General features: G+C 46.1%; 5 protein-coding genes across 5 annotated transcripts; 1 reads left to right on the top strand and 4 right to left on the bottom strand.

Annotated features, from left to right (window-relative positions):
* Window positions 1-1,054: 1,054 nt before the first annotated feature.
* Window positions 1,055-4,406, bottom strand: LOC101758046 (IAA-amino acid hydrolase ILR1-like 8). The gene is made up of 5 exons (XM_004959074.3): window positions 4,022-4,406; window positions 2,679-2,804; window positions 1,976-2,290; window positions 1,759-1,887; window positions 1,055-1,654 (listed from the first exon to the last, which is right to left on the bottom strand). Exons 1-5 carry the CDS (start codon window positions 4,403-4,405, stop codon window positions 1,280-1,282), a joined length of 1,329 nt encoding a protein of 442 aa, XP_004959131.3. The 5' UTR covers window position 4,406; the 3' UTR covers window positions 1,055-1,279.
* A 2,786-nt stretch (window positions 4,407-7,192) lies between these two features.
* On the bottom strand, window positions 7,193-11,386 carry LOC101757642 (IAA-amino acid hydrolase ILR1-like 9). Its single transcript, XM_004959073.3, has 5 exons — window positions 10,970-11,386; window positions 8,420-8,545; window positions 7,868-8,182; window positions 7,638-7,766; window positions 7,193-7,567 (listed from the first exon to the last, which is right to left on the bottom strand). The coding sequence occupies exons 1-5, from the start codon at window positions 11,384-11,386 to the stop codon at window positions 7,193-7,195; spliced, it is 1,362 nt and encodes a 453-aa protein (XP_004959130.3).
* A 2,281-nt stretch (window positions 11,387-13,667) lies between these two features.
* LOC101774654 lies at window positions 13,668-19,115 on the top strand. Its single transcript, XM_004955862.4, has 3 exons — window positions 13,668-13,894; window positions 14,009-14,227; window positions 18,587-19,115. Exons 2-3 carry the CDS (start codon window positions 14,066-14,068, stop codon window positions 18,758-18,760), a joined length of 336 nt encoding a protein of 111 aa, XP_004955919.1. The 5' UTR covers window positions 13,668-13,894; window positions 14,009-14,065; the 3' UTR covers window positions 18,761-19,115.
* Window positions 19,116-20,773: 1,658 nt separating this feature from the next.
* LOC101775050 (NDR1/HIN1-like protein 10) lies at window positions 20,774-22,467 on the bottom strand. The gene has a single exon (XM_004955863.4). It carries the CDS (start codon window positions 21,609-21,611, stop codon window positions 20,964-20,966), a length of 648 nt encoding a protein of 215 aa, XP_004955920.1. The 5' UTR covers window positions 21,612-22,467; the 3' UTR covers window positions 20,774-20,963.
* LOC101775458 lies at window positions 22,332-23,571 on the bottom strand. Its single transcript, XM_004955864.4, has one exon. It carries the CDS (start codon window positions 23,296-23,298, stop codon window positions 22,618-22,620), a length of 681 nt encoding a protein of 226 aa, XP_004955921.1. The 5' UTR covers window positions 23,299-23,571; the 3' UTR covers window positions 22,332-22,617.
* Window positions 23,572-23,644: the final 73 nt, after the last annotated feature.

The following is a 23,644-nucleotide window of genomic DNA, read 5'->3' as shown; positions in this document are numbered from 1 at the left end:
CTTTTTATCAGTGCACTCAAGCATGTTAGTTTAAGATAATAACTTGTAAGAGAATCCATATGGACTTGCTGAAACCTATCACTTTGTGTTTATTTCGAGTGAATCTTTAGCATCCCGTCTATTTCTTGACCCTACATCTTATATATGTTTGCTACTAGATCCGGGTCTTTGCAAGCAAAACTGTTGAATAACTTGTGGGATATTCAGTTTAACTTCATTTGTGTCACTATTTTCTTTGTGATAGCGCATCACAGGTAAAGAAATAGGATAGATGGGAGTGGCCTATATTCGTACTTGTTCCACATGATTATTGTCCTGCTGAATCCAATGTAAAGGTTGTTCAAGTCGCCGTTAAAGCTTGCTAGAAACGAATACAATATAAAGATGATTAATTATCATATATTGTTTGGGAATTGATGACATGATTATTCTTTTGCAAGTTGAGATAAAGAGCATCCAAGCGTACTTATGCTTATGTTATTACTCATTGCAAAGTCATTTTTTGTTTCACATTGGGGGCGTTTCGCATGTGTTTGAGTTTGTAGAAGTAAATATTCTAAACGATAATATTTGATGCGTATAGATGAAATTTGTTTTGCCCGTAGCAACGCACGGGCACGATCCTAGTCTAGCTATAATTTTTTTTCTTCTACCCAAGTTCCAAATCTTTTTTTCTCTTGTTTTTTTAGCATAAAAGGTACTCCCTTTCGGCCGAAAATACTTTGAATGGTGTAGGAGGTGTATATTTTGGACCACTCTTTTTTGTTAGAGCATATCTATAAATTTAATATTATAAAAGTACTTTAAAGATGTTCCCTTTTTCAAAAATAAATATTTTGAAAGTTATTGATAGTGAAAGTTTTAAATATTTAATTAGACTTAATTACATCAACATCTACAACAATAAATTGATTTTGTCATAAATCCACATGATATATGTCTTGTTAACACATTTATATGGTACTGCGAATATTAAGATATTTTTTTATGTTTTCTATAGAAGTTTAATTTTGGATGAAATAAAAAAGAATTACATTTCGGAACGGAGGGTGTGTTTTTGAAGGCGTGACTTTGGGTAAGCTAGGAGACCCAAAATATAAGTTTGTTCGATATTTAATTACAGCATTATTTAATTACAGCATGTATATGGTTTGTTCGATTTTCTTTTCATTCCAGATCATATACATGGTCTGATACCAAAATAGGAGAATTTTGCATTTCCTTTTCAAGAAATCCATCCGCCACCTTTGATCCGACCAAAAGAGCTCCTTGCTTACTTTCAGGCGCACTGGTTCTTGTTCAGATACTCAATTGCCACGGCAGCATGGAACGCAGCTCCAACCGGCAGAGCCTCCTCATCCATGACGAAGTACGGGGAGTGCACCGGGCGCACCTTCTCCATGGTGGTCTCGTTGCCGACGCCGATCATGAAGAAGGCGCCCGCCGCTCTCTGCGCGTAGAACGCAAAGTCCTCGCCGCCCATGGTCTGGGGACGAATCTTGACATTGGCCTCCCCGAGCATGCCCTCGGCTACCTCTTTGGCATGGGCGTACATCAGCTCGTCGTTGACGGTGGTTGGGTACGGCCGGAGATCCTCCTCTAGGAAGTCGACGGTGGCGGCGCAGCGGTTCACGGTGGCTTGGGCTTCTATGATCTTCCAAGAAGCATGCATCATCAGGTTGTTGTCGCTTGTCGTCAATTGACAGTTGACAGTGTGGATGGGAAATTCAGATACGAGGAACTGACATACTTGCTTACCTCTTTGACCCTCTTCATGAGATATGATAGGCCTTGATCCGTCATGCTTCTGAAGGTGCCACCGATCGTCACCGATTCCGGGATGACATTGTAAGCTTCACCTCCTTTCAGCAATGTCACAGATACCACCTGAAAGGTCAGCAACAGGATCGACGATGAAGATTCTCCAAGCAAACAAGATTTACTTACAGAGCGCTAATCCAACTGATAACATTACAGCAGCTTCAAGAGGATCGGTTTCCCGGGAGACGAGTTGCTGGAGGCTGAGGATTGCAGAGGCCGCGGCGATCACAGGATCAATGGTGTCGTGAGGGCCACCGGCGTGCCCGCCTTTCCCGGTGAGTGTCGCGGTGAACCTTGCTGCAGCTGAAAGGAATGGCCCAGGCCGGGATGCCACGACGCCTACTGGAAGATCCGGGATGACATGCAAGCCGAAGATGGCTGAGACATTTTCCAGGACACCTTCTTTTAGAACGAAATAGGCCCCAGCATACCCCTCTTCTGCTGGCTGGAACACAAGCTTGATAGTACCCTGAAGAGATGTGTATATGTAATCAATATCCAGAAAACCAAAGACATTCACCTTGATTTGTCGTTCTCAATTGACTATTTCTAAACAGAAGATACAGTATGCTGAAATGGAATGTTTTTTTTTTTTTTGTGTGTGTGTGTGGGGGGGGGGGGGGGGGTAAAGTAGAAAGATTTATGACTCAACAATGATCAACCTCATATGAAAATAGTTCTAATTTTCAGGAGTGCATGACTGCTGAGTACCTCATTACAAACAATGCATATTATCTTAGTACAAGGAGTGATCCATTGCAACATAATGGAGTTCTTGCGATATTGAGCAATGATTTAATTTGAATTTGTCGTTATCAAATTAAGATTATTTTTTGCGTAAGTTAGTTGCAGAGTACCTTCAAGTCATCCTTCCGTGATTGAAGTAATCTAGCAGCTCCAAGTAGCATCGTGACATGGGCATCATGCCCACAAGCATGCATCTTTCCATCTTCCTGACTCTTGTACTCCCAATCCACCATTTCCTGCCAAATTAAGGACCGCATCATTGTCAGGAAAAAACACCCGCATCACAGCGATACTTCCTTCGTTCCAAATTACAAGACATTCCAACTTTCTTGGAGAGTCAAAACATTTCAAGTTTGACCAAATTTATATAATAAAGTACTAACATACATGATATCAAATAAGTACTATTAGTTTCTTCATTAAATATATTTTCACAGTATATCTATTCGGTGCCATATACCTTTGTGGTTATCTTTATAATTTTTGTCAAACATAAAATTGTTTGACTCTCCAAGAAAGTTGGAATAACTTATAATTTAGAATGGATGGAGCATATTACAACTCTTGCTGTGCAATCATTGATAGATTCCGTGCATATGGTTCCAGTAAAATATCGTGTGAAGATCCAAACATGATAAGTTCAAGCTAAGGGTAGAAAGTGTAAATTTTAACTGTCATTTTCGTTCTTAGTGTGTACATCATGCTTGATTGGTCTGACTCTTAAATCTTAATGCCGTGCAAGATGTCACAAAAATAATGACTCACATGTTGCGTTTGTTTCTCCATGTCATTTTCATTGTTAGTATTTAAATAACATGTGATGTCACCAAAAGGACCCTATGCTGGATTTGTCTGTAATCTCCACTCTCCAATGCCTGATTTCGACCGTTTAATTAAATTGGGTTCGATGACTGCAAAATTTAATCAAAAGGTGCTCAAGGCAAGACATCTTGTTTGGCTGATGCATTGATTTTCTTTAGTGGTAAAACTCAAGCCTTACCGCATATTTAATTTGAATATTGATGAGCACGAGACATGAATATGCAATGATCAAATTTTTTACAGTAGGTCTGGAGTTGAAACACACAAGACGAAGTAAGATAACCAAGTTGTGGCTCGAAAAGAACATCCGATTCCTCAAGAGAAGGGGTGCAGGGGCTCTATGGCCTCCTGTGTTGTCTCCTACCTTTCAGGCTATTTCTATCAGACAAAAATAGGAGCAGGTAGCAATGACATGTCCATATTATACTATAAAGCAACGATCATCACATTTCATCCTCAAGATTTATGATGAATCCTCACACGTTTAGCAAAAAAAAAAAAGAATCAAGCAGGAAAGAACTGAATCCTGGTTGTTTCACTGGCCTGTTCAAATGAAAACTGAAGCAAAAGCAGTCGCATGGCGAGCGAATGAAAGAAGGTTGGGAGAGAACAGAGCAGCGTCAACACTTACCTGAACGGGTAGCGCGTCCATGTCCGCTCGGAGCGCGACGACGGGGCCGGCGCCGCCGCCGCCGGCGATTGTGGCCACGACGCCTGTCCGGGCGACGGGCCAGGCGTAAGAGAGGCCGAGGGCGTCGAGCTCGGCGCGCACGAGCTCGCTGGTGCGGTGCTCCTGGAACGCCAGCTCCGGGTGCCGGTGGATGCGGCGCCGCAGGCCGCGCATCCACTCGGCGAAGCCCGGATCGCGCGCCGTGCCCAGGAGGTCGCCGGCGAGGCTAGCCGACGGGCTGGAGGCGGCGGCCGCCAGGTGAGGGATGAGGAGGAGCACGAGGACGACGTGGTGGGAAGCAGACGAAGCCATGGACGCGAGCGTGACAGAAAATTCTTCGCACATTCTTATACTAATGGAAAACTCGGCGATTGTCCCGAGGCAAAGTTTTGGTTGGTTTGGTTAAGCGTTAGTATCGCGTCAGGAACCTCCCTTGACTTTGGTTAGGAGCTCCAATCGGTACTAAAAGAGCAACGGGTGGAGCTTCGACCCTGTACTATTATGTCTGAGGGCTATTAAGTACTGAGTGGAGGCTCCACCCGGTACTGATAGGTGATCTTTAGTACCGGTTAGAGCCACTAATTAGTACTAACTTCCCTCATGTTTTTTCCTCCTACTCGAGTCATTTCCTCCGGTTCAAGCTTCATCCATTTGTGGTGAAATAGGGGAGGTGCTGCCGAATTTTTGACCATTTCGTGGGGATTTCACTCATTCAAGTGTTCTAAAGGTTAGAAATTTCATCCTACTTTGATACATGGTTAGTATATTGAGTTTTATGCTTTAGAGCTAGAGTGATTTGTGATTTTTAGAATAAGGTATAATGGAGAAAAATCTCATTTATAATTTCATAATTTAGTCTTTTTCAAATATGAGTTAAATAAATTATGGGAAAAAATATAATTTGTTCATATTTTAGTCATTTGCAAATATGAGCGAGATAAATTGTGGTATATAGAGATAATAAGATGAAATCGAGGTGCATAATTAGTCATTTTTAGAATAAGCTACAATGAAGAAACTTTTCATTCATACGTTATGTTTGAGCTAAATAAATTGTGGGAAAAATTATAATTTGTTCATAGTTTAGTCATTTACAAATATAAGTGGTACATAGAGATGGCTACTGTTGCTGGAGGTAGTGGCGATGGTGGGGCGATCATCGTTCCTCTCGCGGCAAGGGGAAAATCATAGTTGGACCTCATGATAAGCCAAAGAAAATAAGCACGTGGGAGAGAGCAACGCTTCATTATTTGAAAATCTCACCGCAACTCATCTTCAAGGGGAGAATCGCATCCCAAAGCACCCTGGGGCTGGTAAAATGGAAATTTGAGTTAAGAAAAGAGTTTGTGTGGCCGTAGTTGGTGGACTTTTTTCCAACGAAGATGTACAAATTGCACCAATGGTACACGAAAGCTTCAACCACCAGTTTACTCATGCTAGAAGTTTGAATTAGAGATCAGCATTGTTCCCGTGGTGATGCCATTATAAATGTGACACTCAAGGAACTTTATTTCCTTTACAATCAAGACGCACTTGACAAATCACTCATCAGTTACTAGGTTCTGGAAGTATTTAACTTGCTCTAACTTCAAAATCCCGCTCTAGTCATTGTGCGATGTCTTATCTCCTATTCTATTTTGTTTCATGCAGGATGGAGATGCAAGCTTGCTGGAGGATAGGATTGTATGACATCGGCTTGATGGATCCGGATGTTATAAACGAGGCAAATGTAAGAGATAAACTAAATCAGACCTTGAAGAATATATATAATTTCTTGGACAAGCAACATGACAAGAAGTACATACTTATGTCGTACAACTTCAAGTGAACGTATTCCCCATCTCTTTTATTTTTCAAACTAGTTAAAAATAAGACTAAATAACCTTTTTACTATACATATATGTCCAGCTTCCTTGTTATCGTGGTTGATTGAACTATAGTCGAGTTCCCATATCTCCACAATAATACTATAGTATCTATCTTTTTTTCAATTATTGTCTATTGCATCTATATGGACATTACTATTTTGGTTTGTGCTCTTTTGGTCTTGCGCTGTCGTGTAAAATGTGTACCCATTTATCTCGTATCCTTGAAATATTGATACTGAGATATATGGACCCCTAGCCAACCATGCTAGTTGCTCTTCAATCGTGTTATCACCCATCAGTCGTCCTCGCAACCAAGAGGCGAAAGTGTCAATGTGATAACATGTAATCTAGACCTCAGTCTTACGCTGGTTTGAGTACCGTACAATGATCTTGTGCTCCTCCAAGTATGGAGCCACCAGGGATGATTGTTATAATGAGTGAAATCCTCACGAAATGGTCAAAAATCCGGCAACACCTCCTCTATTTCGCTATGAATGGATGAAGCTCGAGCTGAAGGAAATGGCTCGGGCAAGAGGAAGAAGACGTCTAATTTATAGGAGGGAAGTTAGTACCGGTTTAGGGCTCCAACGGGTACTAAAGGTCACCCATTAGTATCAGGTGGAGCCCACCCGGTACTAATGGGTGACCTTTAGTTTCGGTTGGAACCGGTACTAAACGGGGTCATGGGGCTCCTAGGGAACTAGCCGTTAGACTCAGTACTAATGCTCTAAGGGCTAGAACCAATGCTCAATTTTCCAATAGTGTTGGTCAAATGTACCGAAAACCACGGCTTATGATACTAGTCAGGCTACCGTGCAGGATCGTGCGAACTCAGACCTAAGCAGTATCGGGTAGATGATACCGCTTTCCTCTCTCTCCCTTCTTCATTTCCTTGAATCATCAGCAGAAATTCCTAAGTGGCGGGTATATTAAACGTGCCTGATACTCAATCTAAGTGAATGCACAAAAATACTTGCTACGTTCACACATTTTGATAAGTTGATGCAATCATATCGGCGTTCATTGCCAATAATTGTATGCATCCATTTTTTTTTCTTGCTCAACAAAGTTTTATTTATTTGCATATTTGAAAATGTCAAGCCTCAATATCCTTGAAGAACCTGCAGCAAATTAAAGAAGCTAAAATAAGAAAATGGTATTCTGCATTCACAGATCCTCACAAAAGGCAGTAGGAAAACCAAACAAAAGAAAATTCAAATCACCTGCATGAAAAAGCATACCTGCTATATCTTCCCATTCATTTTCATATTGATGCATGTTTCTTCAAGTACTCCATTGCCACGGCAGCATGGAATGCAGCTCCAACGGGAAGCACATCCTCGTCAACCACAAAGTGAGGGGAGTGAGGTGGATGGACTGTTGTCATTGTGCTCTTATTGTGGCTTCCAATGTTGAAGAAGGCACCCGCCATTCTCTGAGCATAGAACCCAAAATCCTCGGAGCACATTACCGGGGAAGAAACCTTGACATTCTCTTCCCCAAGGAAGCTCTGAGCCACTGACTTAGCATGAGCATACATCACTTCATCATTGATCACAGCCAGATATGGTCTCATTTTGTCCTCCATGAAGTCCACAGTGGCAGTGCAATGATGTACCACTGACTGTCCTTCTACAATCTTAGATAGAAGCACTTATCAATTGTGTGAGTTGCAGGAACTATACAGTTCAGGTTCAACAGGACTTCACCTCTTCGATCCTCTTCTTGAGATATAATAAACCTTCATTTGTCATGCTCCTCAAGGTGCCACCAAAGGTCACTGACTCTGGAATAACATTGTAAGCTTCTCCTCCCTTCACAAAAGTGATAGATACCACCTGAAAGTTTCAACGGCAGGGAGGCACCTGTCTTTCAACATCTGTACACAATTCAAACACATTTGAAATTATTACTATAGGATTGTAAGCCGATAACTTACTGTACCCTGTAGCGGATCGATTTCCCGGGCGACAATTTGTTGAAGACTGAGGATGGCAGTAGATGCAGCAACAACAGGATCAATGGATTGATGGGGTCCTGCAGCATGTCCACCTTTTCCATTAACAGTTGCTAAGAATCGAGTTGCTGTTGCAGCAAAGGGTCCTGGCCTAGATGAAACGACACCTAAGGGAACGTCTGGGTTGACATGCAAGCCAAATATCGCTGACACATCATCGAGAGAGCCTTCTTGTAAGATGTAATAGGCCCCGCCATAACCCTCCTCTGCAGGCTGGAATACAAGCTTTATGGTACCCTAATGAACAAAAGAAGAATCGCACAGATCATATGAGCATCGAGTGCATAGATGATCTAGTTAAAACCACTGTACCGTCCCAGAAGCGAAGAAAGAAAATTAAACCTCAGAGAGATTAAGTGTCCCATTATTGAGATATGTGCCAACGCATACTGACATTTTCCTAGTAGTAAAGAACAGCGTGGGCAATGCTCTACAACAATTCAAAATTAACCATACATTTCGATAAATTAATACCTTGAAGTCATCCTTGCAATCTTGAAGCAGCTTAGCAGCTCCCAGGAGCATTGTTGTGTGTGCATCGTGCCCACAAGCATGCATTTTTCCATTTTCCTGGCTCTTGTATTCCCAATCTACCAATTCCTGCCAAAGGACAACAACATAGTAAATCAATCAAGCACATCTAAATTCTAAAGTAGTTCCCGCAAACAATCAAGCACATCTAAATTTTACAGTAGTTCCTGCAAACGTAATTAAAGAATATAAGTTTATTTTGTTGCCATAAAAAATATATTGAAAATACAGCACCAACTGGGACTACAAATAAGCTATATTCGAGGATGCACTGCAAACTGTAACAATGGTGTAAGGATATTTTTTTTGTCTTCTTAGTTGACACTGACATTTTTATTTGGTACCGTGACAGTTGTGTTGCTCCTTTGCCAGATACTTTAATATGTTAATTGTACCACTACAATTCGGATGGCAAGAATCCTTCAGATAATACAATCGCTTGTATGTCATCTGGGTTTTGTTATTATTCTATCTGATACATAATAGAAGAAATCTGAAGGACTCAACTCATTGATCCTTTTGGGAGCATGGTCAGTCTGGAAATCGTAATCGCTATGTGTTTGAGGAGGTCCTACCTAACCTGAACAGAGTTATGGCATCCATAAGAGAAGAGATACACCTTTGGAGTTTGGCCGGGGGCTCGTGGAATCTCCCGTCTCCTCGCTCAAGTGCTAATTAATGACTAGGTCTTTTCTCAGGTAAGGTCAAGTTTATTTGTATGAAAAGGCGAATGTAGAGGGTGTGAGTGTGTGGTGTTGTACGGGTTTCTAAACCCTTTAATCTTCTTAATATATTTAATCTTCTTAATATAAATGATATGCAAATCTCCTACGTGTTTGAGGAAAAAAATGAACTAACTTATGATGTGTTGAGAGAATGTGCTAGATAGTTGAAACACAAAATAATAGTGAAACTAAATGGAATCCTCTAGGTAAAAAGTTTTCAGATGATTGCAAATTAAAAATTCTATTAATTTAATTCTTCTATCATCTTTGTCTGCGTGCTAACAAACCTCCAAACGCTATCTTATGCAACTTATTATTTAGCATGGTTCTAGTCTGTTAAATTACATCATCCCATAACTAACTTGCACTATTACTTATGAAATTCATCAAGTCGCTTGCTGCACTACCCTTTTTTCGGAAGGATGGCAAGAGATTTGTTGTGAGTTTTATTAGAAGAAAGACAAAAAAGAAAAAGAATACAACTGCTCTAGGTCCAACAACAAGACCAAGGCCGCTAGAGAGCTGGTGCCGTCACCCTAGAGCCACAAAGAAACTGCAGAAAATAAAAAATAGAAAACAACCTGCAGAAAAAAGGAAAAAAAAACACCCCCAAAAGCTCTCGGTGAGGACCTGGTACAGACTAAACGCCTTCCAATTTCGGTTACTATATTGTGAGAACTGGTACAGACTAAACGGCTTCCAATTTCGGTTACTATATTGTGAGAATGTGACATTGCATTGTTGTCGACTCCTAGATTAGAAAGACCCCACACAACGGTCCCAACTCCTTATGCTTGAAAGTTCTCCTGTTCCGCGCCTTCCATATATGCTACAAAATTGGAAAATCTGGGTCTTGTTCATGACCAATCGAAATTTCAGTTTGTTCATAAAAAATACACTTTTTTAATCCAAAATTTGAATGGAATTTCGCAATCAGTGTTTTTGCTGGAAGCAGAAAAATCAGAAAATGGAATCCCAGCCCCTCGGTGAAAAATCCCTTGTGAAATTCACTGCTGTTTCTATTCGATAGCTATGATGAACAACATCGGCGAGTTGATCTCCCTGTCTCAATCTGCATCTATCAAATCCTTTCACCAAGGTTGCCATTGATCAGCACCCTTGGGGATGCTGTCGACAGTATCACTGAAATTCAGTATCTCCACCACCTCTGCGTGCACAAAACCTAGAGCTCTCCCATCACATCTAGCAGGTAGGGACAATTAAAGGTGCGTTTGATATAGCTTCCCGAGCTGATTCTCTGCTGAATCTAGCAGGAGCTCTGCCAAATAGTTTCCCATAAAGAAGTGATTCACTGTTGATTTTGTGAATTGATTTGTCTGAAATGAACTAATAGGTTGGGAGCTGGAAAAAGTAGCTTCTCCTAATTATATGAAGTGATTCTCTATCCTGATTTTAAGAGTTTATACTAGAGAATCAAAGAAAATCACATTCAACCACGGAATCACTTCTCTCAAATAATTAGCTCCCATAGAGAATCAGAATCAGATGGAGATAAACACACCGTAACTCTGCACTGCCAATTTCATGAAACTGACGCATCATTTTGCAAATCAATTGATTCGTACTCCCCAACCAAGGTTTAGTTTCAGAGATAAATTCAGAACCACGTGGAAGCACGCGAAAATTCTCCTGGGCATCACCAGATAATAGATCGTCTTAGCCATCCTAGCGCGCCGCCGTCACTATAGACTAGATCCTCCGCAGCCCGCGGGAATAGAAGTTCAGAACCGAGAAAACACAGACGGACCTGCAAGGGGAGCGCATCCATGTCGGCCCGGAGCGCGACGACGGGCGTGGCGGCGCCGCCGCCGCCAACGATGGTGGCCACGACGCCGGTCTGGGCGACGGGCCACCTGTACGGCACGCCGATCGCGTCGAGCTCGGAGCGGACGAGCTCGCTGGTGCGGTGCTCCTGGAAGGCCAGCTCGGGCCGCTGGTGGATGCGCCGCCGCACGCCGCGTAGCCACGCGGCGAACCCCGGCGCGCGCGCGTCCGCAAGGAGCTTCGCCGGCGAGGCAAGAGAAACGTGGAAGCTGAAGAGTAGTACGGGTAAGAGGAGGACGAGGAGGCTAGAGGCGGAGGCGGCTGCGGCGGCGGCGGCCATGGTCGAAGGAGATGAAGATGAGTCGATCGGAGGCGGCTTGGAGGAGTGGCAATGTATCATGCCATGCACGCGGACTGCGGAGTGATGTGGGAGACACCGACAGGTGGGGCCAGGGTGCGGGGGAACCGTGCGTGTGCTTGTTCTGTTCTGTAGACCTGGGACTGGGCCGTGCCGGTCCGGTCCAGCTCGGCCCTTGCCGCATCGTGCCTCGACTTAGGACTTCTAAGTCCAGGCACGTTAGGCACGCCGTGCCATATATATATATATGCTAGCATCGTATGACAAGTCTTTTATTAGATCCAAGCATGATCCATGGCACACCGACACGACTTCGTGCCGTGCCAGCCAAGCACGACCCTCTCGATACATGTACTTATCTGGTGCTCATTTTGCTTGCATATACTTTGCTTTTAGGAAAAAAATTCTAAAATTAATAGACGAAATAAATATTATTATATAGATGTTGTAGGTGGATGTTATGACAGCCATACGAGAATGCAACATTGTTATGTTATGAATGATCGTTATCATGATTAAGGTAAATTTTGTGATTTTCTTCATGGCAGTAGCTATGTTAGACTATATGACACATAGAACCAATGATATTAGGACGATATAGTCTATAAATATGCTAATAGGCCATTTCCGTACCGTGCCGACCCAAGCACGATCTAAAATACATGCCATACCGTGCTACCTGTCGTGCCGAGGTCCTAGACATGGCACGGTCCTCGCGTTCGTGCCGTGCTTTGAGCCGTGCTAAAATATCGTGCTTCAGGAAGCCCACAAATAGCACGGCTCAAGTCCCAGCTCTACTGTTCTGTGCAGTCTGCCGGCAAACTTCCTACTGTAATCTTGGATTAATAATTTAATATCGATGTTAAAAGATTACTCAGTCCAATGTTTAGTGTCGAGCTTGGATTACTCATCTAATAAGAGTATACACAACCTACTCCAACGTATAGCATTGGGCATAGACCTCCAAACCCAAACCCCCTCCTCACAAAAAAAAAATTGATTGCTGACCGTTTTTCATGCGTTCTCACAAAGGTTCCCATCCGAATGCAGGTATGGAAAAAAAAGATAAAATATGAATGCATCACCGTTTCTATGCAGTGGGTGCCCTCTCCAAATGCTAGAGGTAGACCCCCTTCATCCTCTATTTCTTCTGGGGATGTCTACAATCCAGTCGAGTATTATTGGGCAGCCCACACTCAGAATTTGCATCCATCCATCCATCTGATCCAGTGGCTCATATCCATCCCCTACCTCATAACCCTACCTCCTCTGCCCATCGTCTTCCTCACGATGAAAGCAGGCAGGCACGTACAGGGGCACCGCCGTAACAAACGGACATTCCGACGCCCATAGCTCCCTCCACCGACGCTGGTGAGCAACGTCGACGAGCCCTCGCCCCGGGAAACTGCCCCCAGCACCTCATTTTTCAACTCCTCCGGCGAGCTTATTCATGGCTTGTCGCCCCCGTCCTCCTTCCTCGTCTCCGGCGGCTCCCGCCGCCGAATCCGACTCGCCGCCTACTTCTGTGCTAACTTGTCGTCGATGCTCGCCCCTGCCGCCTCCACGGACCATCCGGCTGTCCACCAGCCGCTCGCAGCTAGCGGCGCCCGCGCCGCCGGCTCGAACCGCCACCACCGCCCGCTACCTTGCCGTCCGGAGCTCCCTCTAGTTCGCTAGAGACAGGTATGCCCCCTCCCCAAAACCCCGAACCCTAAATGCTCGTCAGAGCTTATCGGGCTTGCCGGAGCTAGGGAAGAAGGTGAGAGCCGGGGAAGAAAAAGTCGAGTGTAGGGAGCCAATAAAATACTCGAGCATAGTTTAGCTTTCCCATTCTTCTTCTTTCCTCCCTTTTTCTCCTCATCTTCCTCCTTTTGACTCTGATGGAGCCGCTTTAGATCCACCGTGTCCCCTCTCCTCCCTTCCCCATAAAGTAGAAGCAACTCTCACGGGCCAAGAAGTCCAAGAAAGCTTGGTATACACGACGAAGGAGACGAAGGGCATCGACAAAGTGTCGACCCACCAGCATGATTTTAAAGGCATCACAGAATAGCCGTCCCATGAAACGAATTCCGAAGCATTTCAGCATGGAACGGAGAAGTGATTTATTTATTTAATTACAACTTCACCCTAAGATATATTAGGAATGTAGCGATGAGGACGAAACCTCCCTCCTCCTCTTCTTCTTGTTTTTTTTTTAATAAAGGAAAGGAGAAGGATTTGACTCGCGTCATTCAAACCACTGCTTTGGGCTTGGGCCTTTGGTTCGGATAGCCACGGAAGCCCATTTGCGCCGCTGTCCCGCTGACTTCCGTCCGGTGGTTCGCCGCCAGCATCTTCTTCCCAAGAACCCGTCTTGGTCTCCTCTCCTCTACCGGCAGTCCACGCGCTCCCTTCCCCCTTCTCGCCCCTCCCTCGCACGGTGCTCCTCCTCCGCCACAGCCGCCTCCTACCGGCCTCGCCCTGCAGCTCTCCTAGCAGCATCTGCAGCCGCCCCCGCTCCTCGCGCGGTGTCGCGCCAGCCCAGACCGCCGGAGATCCGGGCCTTTCTTGGTAAGCGCACCCTCCCCCTCCCCTTGTTTTTGTTCTCGGCAAGTCCAATCTGTCTCCTCCATCCTCGTCCTCTTCCAGTTCTTGATTCCTTACCGCGTTCGTGCTGTGGCATAGCTGCTTCGTGCGTGACGAGGAGGTTGTGTTCGGAATTGGGGATCGGTTGGTGCGGGGATGAATACGAGGCCGGTGGTGCTCGTCCTCCTCCTGCTCGTGCTCATCATCACGTCGCAGTTCGAGTGGAAGCAGCAGATCGGGGACGCCGCCAACGCCGACCCCGCCGCCGCGCGCCGCCGCCAGCAGCTGCTCGCCAGGGAGGACGCCGTCAAGGAAAAGGTTTGTGTCGAATCTACCTGACTTCCTTTTTTGTTGTTCCGTGGGCATACCCTGCTTCGTGTGCTGTGCAAGATAGGTGTGCATTCGTAATTGGAGCAGCTGTCGTGCCTGTTCCCCCTTTTCCTCTTCCGAAGAAATCTTGTGGCAATGATATCTGAACCAAATTTAGGTACACATTGAAATTGGAGTCGCCATTAATTGAGAATTAGTCAAATTGTACACGCATTCAATTGATTTCGGTCTTAGTGGTTGATGGGATATTGAAGGTCTGTGTCATTTAGATAGTAGTAATGTCTTAAACAACAAGCTGATTTCTGTTTCTCAGTCGGGGAATGCCTTGTTAGTATACCCCATTACATGTTGCAAAACTAAAAGCATAGAATGGTCCTTCACCAGACCTCTGGCTTGCTATCACCTATCAAATTTACAGCTTGAAGGAGATGCGGTTTGCTTGCTTACAGCATATCTGCATATGTCATGAGCCATATATGTGCTGTAACGAGCAAGCCTAATTCTGGTGTAATTTGCAAGCAGACTTTCTAGTTACTAACAGCCCTTACTGTTACATCAATGAAATCAAGGGAGCGATGATTCCCTACATTTAATACACAACTGTATTTTTCACTACCAAGTTACCAAATAAGGTAACTGTCCTAAAATAGTACTAGCTAATCGAGTATGATACTTTTGGCCTGTTTTCAGTTGCAACTAGCTGGTAAAGAACCCTAGGAGTTTGTAAGGACGGATTTAATTATATTGGTTAGTTCAGCAAAAACAGCAGAGATAAAGGAAGTGTCATGCACTTTGTGCAAAGATGGGAAATGCTGGTGTGTGCAAAGCGTCACAAGAACATGGATTACCAAATGAGATCTAGCTTGCTGTGTTATGCCTTATGCATGTTTGGTAATAACAAAACCTTTAGGGTCATGCCTGAGTGGATCTGGAACAGAATAGCAATCAATTATTGTATGTTTTGGCTTCAGTGTAGGGCTAAAGTTAATCCTTTGAACAAATGAGAAGTCTTAACATGTTATTGCAAAATCAATTCAGGCAGCTGTTTCCAGTTACTGCTGTATTTAGGCAGTTTGACTGCTACTCCATGTCATCAATTATGTTATCCAGAGTTTTGTAGAGCAGCATGTGCACTTATCATGGTTTGTGACTCTCCCTCAGAACCGATCCAAAAATATGAAAGGGTAAAAATCACGGATGCAGTACATATTTGGTTCATGTGCCATGTGGAATGGGGGGATGACACTTATAGAAACTAGAAACATGTCAATATGTACTATGGGAAAAAGACAAGCAGTGTTGATTTATATTGCGCAAATATTATGTGTAATAAGCATATGAGCATTTTTGTTAACTCTTTTCTTTGATTTTCTTTTTAACTTTTGCAAAATGCATTTATTGTAACGTGGCCTACTTATATGATCTTCGAGAAATTTTTCAAAGTTCACAACCGTGCATTTGGAGAAAATAGATCTGCTTTTTCTGTGGATCATGCACATTAACCAGCACCCAAATTATCATCAATACTTGTACAGATGCCTTAACTTAGCTTGTCACTTTGGAGTTTATCCTATATTCCTCGGGCAAAATATGTAGCGGTAACTGGTAATCATGTTATGGGTAGAATGGTTTGTGGAGTTCAATTGTTAAGATTCAGATAAGTGAAATGTCTAATATCCTGAACTGTGCCAAAAAAAAAGTCACTGTGATGATGTATTTGGGTTTGATCGCCTTTGGTTTCCTTATTACAATAGGCATATTGAATTGATTTAGGTCTCCCATTGGTGAGATTTTCAGGGTCCACTGAGTAAATGAGAATTCTGATTCTGGTATTACAATGAAGCAACAGGTTGCCAAATCGAAATAGTGTTTGTGTATTTGCTAGCATGTCTTTCTTTGGAGCTAACAAATAAAATCCATGCATTTGAATGATCTTCACCAATGAAGGTCATGGTACATTCATGACTAACAATTATATACAGAGAATTGGTTGCTCACTTAGTTACTTCTAGTTGATAATCCTCCTTGAAAACATGTATTGTTTATTCTGAATATGTGCTGCTAAAATTAGAAACAATTGCTCTTCAGTTAAATTCATAATTTTAAGTTGCTGAACCAGATCAAAGCTATCATAATCTTGAATCTGAGTCAGATCGGAGGGCAAATCCACTAAGGTTTTAAGATTCTGCCAAACTAAGCAGGATGCCTTAAGAGTCAGATTGATCTTGGCTAGTAAAGTCATAAAATTGTACTATTCTATAGTAGAATCAAGTCTGAAAATCACGTGCTAGGCATCCTATTTGTTAGAGTATATTAGGCAACTCCGGACATGGTTAGTTTAGGATTGATTGTAATCCCGGGATAACTTTCCTTATCTCTAGGAGAGGCTACTCGCCCTCCAAGCCATGTACTCCTATATAATCAGCCCAAGGGGCTCAAGCAATACATCCCACGCAATATACACAATCTTACATGGTATCACGAGTCTAGGTTCTAACCTTAGGCCTCCGGCTTCCGCTGCCCTTGTGCCACCCCGGGGAGATCGATCTCCATCGGGGGCAGCGCCCTCGTAGGATGCGCGGCTGATCCATCTGATTTGCCGTGCCGTCATGGTCAACCAGCAGCAAAGGGACCTACCTCTCCCATCGCTGCTAGGATCCGCCACAAGCGCCGCCGTCTTCGCCGCCCTTGTCGTGCGTCTCGCCTTGCGCCCCCATCTACTCCTCCAGCGCTGCCACCACAGCTGCCCTTGAGCGCGATCTTGCTGCACTTGAGCGCGGGTGCGCGGCTGCGGAGAACCGTGGGGGCGTCGAGCTGACCGCCGTGCAACTGGGGGCGTTTGACGGCTGCGCAACGCCCCTCCCTTGCCAATCCAGCCACGCCGCGTGCGGCTGCTATTGGAGCCGCCAGGACGGTGGCCCAGCCACGCCGTCTGATGTCATCGTCGCTGGGTTGTGGTGCCTTGCCTGGCTCGCTCCACCCGCGCCCTCCATTGCGCTGCTCCTCCGCCTCATTGGCGTGTTGCCACGCCGTGGGGGCTTCGCCCTATCTCGCTGCCCCCCAGCTGCTCGCCGCGGGACACCTCCCGATCCGCAAGTGGGCAACACCGCTCCCCCTCACCGCCGGTGCCCTGTTGTTGGGTCCTCTTGACCTTAGTGTGGGCCTCGAGTGTGGGCCTCGCATCAGTCGAGGGTGGGCGGGTGCGCCGCCATGGAGTCTGGAAGGGCAGAATAGCTGGTTCCTCCTCTCCCTGATTTCTATTCCCCTTTGTCCATGTTGACTGGGGAAGAGATAAGGGAGGGGACAGGGCACTGCTAGGGGCACCCGAGATTGTACCCCAAGGTTCGTCTTGCTGCTGCTGTTTTTCTTTTTCCCGATCAGAGATCGGGTTGCGTCGCCCTGCCGTTCGTCATCGCTTCATCCTCGGCACTCTCGAGGACGAGGTTGTTGTTGCGCCCTTTAGGCTGCAGCGGCAACGCTCGTGGTCAAGCCATCATCGCTGGTGTCGTTGCCCTTCCAGGCGGTGGCGCCACCTATGCTGCTGGTCCTCATCACGCTGGCTCTCGGTCTGAGTTCGCGCCTATTGCCGCACGCTCACGGACACCGCCACCGATGTTGCTGAAGGAAGATGCATTTGCGCTCTTTAGCTGCACCATCTACCATCGCAGTCGGCTCATCGTCCTGAACCTGTGGCAAGAAGCTGCTGATTTTGTGTATTCGGGTGCCTTCGCTGACGCTTCGAACCCACGCCCTTCTCCGCGGCTTCGACCACGTCCACCTCAACCTCGGCTACTTCGGCACTAAGGGGCTACCATCTGCTTGACAAGCCTCTTCGGCTCCCATTCCAGCCACAACATCTGCGACGCATCAACGATTGCGACTGCGGGAGGATGTCCTCTCCTCGGCTTATTCTCCAGTCTCATCGTCTGCGCGCTCCCGTTGTGACTGCGGGGGGATGTTAGAGTATATTAGGCAACTTCGGATATGGTTAGTTTAGGATTGATTGTAATCCCAAGATAACCTTCCTTATCTTTAGGAGAGGCTACTTGCCCTCCAAGCCATGTACTCCTATATAATCAGCCCAAGGGGCTCAAGCAATACATCCACGCATTATATACAATCTTACACTATTTAGTTGCCATGGAGTAACTTATTGATGAAGAACTTCCATTTTGGTAGCAAAATTTTGATATGAAAAGATTTAACCATGTTAGGCCTTGTTATATAGAAATCAATCCTTTGTCCACCTCTTGGTCCTATATTTGCTTCTTGAGGGCATTATTTGCTGAGCATCATATCTAGAGATCCTGTTCTTTTCCTCATCTATGTTTTATGTGCCATCTGCAGATAATACTATCTCAAGAGAAAAATATCCAACAACTTAATCAGCTTATTGAGAGCCTTCAGCGCCAGCTACTACATTGCCGTGGTAGCAATAATACCGTTCATACAACCACCATTCCCGCCACTGGAGTAGGTGAAGTTGAGGAACATGAAACCATTGATGATGAGAACAGATGATCATCTTGGCAAATGGTTCTTCGATTCTAGTACAGCAGCCAACGAACCAGAGGTTAACCTGCACCTCGCTCTTACGGAATGCCGTCTAATGGAGGATTGAATCATACTCTGATTCCCTGTATTGTATACTTGCAACGACCAACTAGCGGGTTGTCACCCGTGTAAAGCCTGTAGAGAGTTGTAATTTGTAATGTGCTGTAGGCCATGGTTACTAATTGAATTGGAAAGTTACCTGACCATTCTTTGTTCCGATGATGGATGATTCTGCCCCAACAGGCTAAATATATTTGTGTCATTTTTTTTGTTTTCTACCCATGAACTCATCAGGTGAAATATTCTGTCAATATTCACTGTATTGTCGCCTCAATGTGCTTGTTTTTAAGATTCATGAACTCCACTTTGGCAGTCTGGTGCTTATATCGTGTATAGAGTAGCATGCCTACCACTAATGCATGTGATGATAAGTTACAGGGAGGCTGATTGACTTCCACTTGCAGTAGGCAGTTGATCTTTCATTCTTTTTGGTTCAGTTAATGAAGTTCCATTTATCTTTTAGAGATCGAATGTTCTACTTTTGGAGTCCTGGAGGGAATATGCTGTGCATTTTTACTATGTACTGTGGTGGTAGTGTATTTGTGATTGACATTGTTGTCTTACATTTACCTGTCAGTTTTACTATATGCAGTCGTTTAATTAAGGAACATGGACGAATTTGTGGTGCAATGATAAGGGTAGGGGGCTTGAGCCCCACCCGTCCCACCGCTAGATCCGCCCTAGTTGTGTGTTTCATCTGATTCGCCAATCCAAAGGCACAGCTGGCAGAGCATCTATACCACAGATGTAGGTGACGGAACGATTGTAAAGGCAGAACAAAATGAAGCAGATAGCAAAACAGCACGAGACGGAATTGGAAACAATCGAACAAGAGATCCTGACATAGCATCTTGAACTCCGAAATGCACAGTACATATCCAAAAAGAAAAGAAAGAAATTGGACTCTGGCACGAGTTAAGAGGGGGTTAAATTGATCCTTACATTTTCCAATCCACAAAACTTTTAGAACACGGGCTGTTAGCGTAAAAGAGATGTTTGTAAAAAATTATGAGCTGAAACGTTAGGAAATCGAGCAGGCCTACTTTCGGTGCAGTACAAGAAGAGAAGCTTAGGTGGGCCTGGGGCAGGGAATAAGAAGGATAGGATGGCCCGAGGAAAAGAATGACTGGGTGGGCTGGCTGGGAAAAGAAAATGGACATAGTTCATGTTCATCTCATACTTTTTTTTATGGGCTGACTCCACTCATATTTGTACTAGCCCTTGTTCACTTCCTACAAAACTCCCAACTTTGGCACTATGCAAAAAGAAGATTCCCTATCACATCAAACTTGCGGTACATGCATGGAGTACTAAATGTAGACGAAATCAAAAACTAATTGCACAGTTTTATTGTACTTTGCGAGACGAATCTTTTGAGCCTAATTAGTCAATATTTGAACAATAATTCACAAATACAAACGAAACGCTACATTGTTGCTACAGTAATTTGGCACCTCCCAAATTCGCAAAGTAAACAAGGGCCTAGTTCTGCTGCGAATTCATATACAGTACAGCTGATGTGTTTGATCAATCTTCCTCAAATCCTCCTCCTGATTGGCCAATCGAATGCGCAAGCAGCATCTCCCTCCTTCCTGCCTGCTGCCTGCTGCAAGTGGTTCTCGTCCCTTTCCACGCTTTATTCGCAATTCCTTTGGTTTTTTTTTTCCTGGACAAGTGATTCGCGGTTCCTGTCCCAGCTTGCAAGTAAACGAAGCAAAGAACTTTCCGCCGGTCCCGGAACCCAGGCTGGCTCGCCGCCGTCAACACCGCCGCCGGCGGTGAGCTAGCTGTGAGCACAGCTCGTCATCTATCACCAGCTCCGGCTTCTGTTCATGGCCGCCATAGCAGAGTGCGAAATCAATGTGATGCCTCAACTGAGAAAAATATAATCGTCCGCAAATTTCGGATGGAACATGTTCGAACAAACATAAAAAAAAGATGGATATATATGTATACAATACAAGACCGAGTTCAAACAATTCCCTTTCCGGGACAATTGCAGACATAAAAAAAATGCCAAAGCAATATCAAAAGGAACCAAATCATTCCATCGCCACCCAACACACAACACACACACACACGCCCACAGTCCACACAAAACGGACTCGATCTAGCAGTTCTTCTCCGGCGGCGCGAGCTTGCACTTGACCCTCTGGAACACGACGGCGGCGGAGGCGGCCGTCCCGGGCGGCGCGAGCTGCAGCTTGAGCGGGCACGACGCCTCGACCTTGCACTTGGTGTAGCGCGCGGTGTACCGGACCTCCCCGGCGACCGCCACCTCCACCTGGAAGACCCCCGTCGCGTTCTCCTTCCGGAACTCGGCCTCGCCGGCGTTCCCGAGGGTCGCGACGAACCTCGTCGCCCCCGCGGCGAGGTGGTACACCCGGGTCTTCCCGGCGGGGTGCTTCTCGCCCTTCCCGGCGAGCTCGAACCGGTCGAAAACCTGGTCGTCGAACTTGTAGAACGCCTCCAGCGGCTTGGTGTTCTTGAGGTTCATCGCCCAGTTCGGGTTGCGGATCACCAGGGTCAGGGTGAGGTTGTAGGCCAGCGACGTCGCCGGCGAGGCCGTCGTCGACAGCTCGAAGCGCGTCAGCGAGGCCTCGTCGACGGAGACGGAGACGCGGCGGACGAAGCCGAACGCGGCGAGGAGCACGGCGAAGAGGACGACACCGGCCACGATGCCGAGGCAGGCCAGGCAGTACTTCCACTCGTCCCACTTGTAGCAGCACTCGGCCCAGCAGTCGTCGAGCTTCCCCATCGCCGGCGATGTCCTTCTGGGATTCGGGTGGTGATGACTGAGGAGGGAGAGGGAGGAAGGGAGCTGCCTGCTGGGTCTTTGTTGGACGCGCGCGTTGACTTGACGAAGGAGGCGTCAAGGCAGGGGGTGAATGCCAGTGCCATTTATAAACGTAGCAAAAAAATACCAGTTCGGCTGAACTTATAAGCCGGCTGAAAAGATGAAACGGCTGATTTATTGTGAGAGAAAAATACTGTTTGGTGGCCGATAAGCCGGCTGAAGAGGCTGGATGTCTTGTGTAGGACTGCGAGAGATGTCGCATCAACCAAACAACGAGAAATGCATTCGTGGCGAAAATTCACTAGCATTTCAAACACGTTTAAATTTTGAGGCGTTTGAATCCAAGACGAACCACTCAATGGTTTTGAGGCGTGGTGATGACAGAAATTGCATTGTGGCGCGTGTTACTGTACAACTTTGTTGTAAAAGAAAATGAAGATGCTACGCACACTCGAGTACTAGTGACATGAATGTTAAAAGCTGCATATTGGCATTATGTTATCCTAAAAAATGTTGGTTTGTGGTAATATGCTTTTAGCAAGATGTGGTGCTGAAGATCCCTTTGACCGTCACACGCATAGATGCAGCAAACTACCATCACTCCCGAGCCCCAGCGCCTTGCGCTCGCGAAGATGCCAAGCAGAACGAGCCCGTCCTAGTTGCCCCCCGAATCAAACTCCATAAAAATTTGTGATGGATTTACACCTACCACTTCGGAACCAAACACATGCTTAGCTTTTTCCCCTATCTTGACCACTTCCCAAGGGTATTTTATTGGTGTTAGCTAAGAGTTTCTTAGTCTACTTAAAACATTTCCCAAGGGTTATTTCCTAATGGACTGACATGCTAGTATTCAGCAAATCGTCTGAATGGCCTCAAGAATCCAATGGACGTTTCCGGCCGGACCCAGGAATGGGCAGCAGCGATAGGCAAACAACTCACAAATCAATGAGGCTGGATCCGCCAGCTAGCAGTTCTTGTCGGGCTTGGCGAGCTTGCACTTGACCTTCTGGAACACGACGGCGGGCGTCCCGGGCGGCGCGAGCTGCAGCTTGAGCGGGCACGTCGCGGCCAGCTTGCACTTGGTGAAGTGCGCCTGGTACCTCACCTCGCCGGCGACCGCCACCTCCACCTCGAACAGCCCCGTGGCGTTCTCCTTCCCGAACTCGGCGACGCCGGCGTTCCCGAGCGCCACGTACGCGCCGCCGGCGCCGGAGTCGAGGTGGTACACCCGGGTCTTCCCCGCCGGGTGCACGTCCCCCTCGTCGGCGAGCCTGACGCGGTCGAACCGCTGCCCGTCGAAGCTGTAGCCGGCCTCCATCGGCTTGGTGCTCTTGACGGCCATGGCCCAGTTCCGGTTGCGGACGGTGAGCGTGAGCGAGAGGTTGTAGGCGAGCGCGGTGGCGGGGGTGGTGAGGAGCGCGAACCTGGTCAGCGAGGCGGACTCGACGGCGACCTCCGGTTGGCGGATGAAGCCGTAGGCGGCGAGGAGCACGGCGAGGAGGGCCACGGCGCCGAGGATGAGGAAGCAGACGCAGCAACCGAAGATGGTCTCGCGCGCGTCGTACGAGACGCAGGGGCAGCAGCGGTCGCAGAAGGAGTCGTAGCAGCCGCCGCAGCAGCAGCAGCCGTCGTCGAGGCAGCACATGGCGGCCGGAGCAAATCTTGGGCTCGGATGGAGGAGGGGGGGAGGAGATCCGCCGCGCGGATTGGGTGGGGGAAGTGGAGCCTGGTTTGGTAATCAGACTCTGAGCCTGTGACTGAAGTCTGTCCTCTGGTTCTGCCTCGGCTCCTCTGTCCTCAGTGACTGGAATTGCAATTTGTGATGCTTAACAAGTGTCACTTGCAGTTCGAGTTTGCTGTGTGTCAGTTGTCACTTGAGTTGGAGATTACTGCAAGCTGTTTCATTGCAAATGTCTACATTCTACTACTTAGGGGGTGTTTTCTTCCACTGACTTATTTTTAGCACGTGTCACATCGAATGTTTAGATACT

Source organism: Setaria italica, chromosome II (assembly GCF_000263155.2).
Source record: "Setaria italica strain Yugu1 chromosome II, Setaria_italica_v2.0, whole genome shotgun sequence".
NCBI lineage: Eukaryota > Viridiplantae > Streptophyta > Magnoliopsida > Poales > Poaceae > Setaria > Setaria italica.
This window is presented reverse-complemented; position numbering and strand designations above follow the sequence as displayed.

Excerpts from the sequence above, each read along its gene's own strand:
- LOC101775050 (XM_004955863.4), bottom strand. The coding sequence starts at position 21,611 with ATGGGGAAGCTCGACGACTGCTGGGCCGAGTGCTGCTACAAGTGGGAC.
- LOC101757642 (XM_004959073.3), bottom strand. The coding sequence starts at position 11,386 with ATGATACATTGCCACTCCTCCAAGCCGCCTCCGATCGACTCATCTTCA. Across the intron at positions 7,767-7,867 it reads TCGATCCGCTACAGGGTACA|GTGGTATCTATCACTTTTGT; the intron begins GTAAGTTATCGG and ends TGAAACTTTCAG. Across the intron at positions 7,568-7,637 it reads TCAAGAAGAGGATCGAAGAG|ATTGTAGAAGGACAGTCAGT; the intron begins GTGAAGTCCTGT and ends CTTCTATCTAAG.
- LOC101758046 (XM_004959074.3), bottom strand. The coding sequence starts at position 4,405 with ATGTGCGAAGAATTTTCTGTCACGCTCGCGTCCATGGCTTCGTCTGCT. Across the intron at positions 2,805-4,021 it reads TGGACGCGCTACCCGTTCAG|GAAATGGTGGATTGGGAGTA; the intron begins GTAAGTGTTGAC and ends TTAATTTGGCAG. Across the intron at positions 2,291-2,678 it reads CACGGAAGGATGACTTGAAG|GGTACTATCAAGCTTGTGTT; the intron begins GTACTCTGCAAC and ends ACATCTCTTCAG.
- LOC101775458 (XM_004955864.4), bottom strand. The coding sequence starts at position 23,298 with ATGTGCTGCCTCGACGACGGCTGCTGCTGCTGCGGCGGCTGCTACGAC.
- LOC101774654 (XM_004955862.4), top strand. The coding sequence starts at position 14,066 with ATGAATACGAGGCCGGTGGTGCTCGTCCTCCTCCTGCTCGTGCTCATC. Across the intron at positions 14,228-18,586 it reads AGGACGCCGTCAAGGAAAAG|ATAATACTATCTCAAGAGAA; the intron begins GTTTGTGTCGAA and ends TGCCATCTGCAG.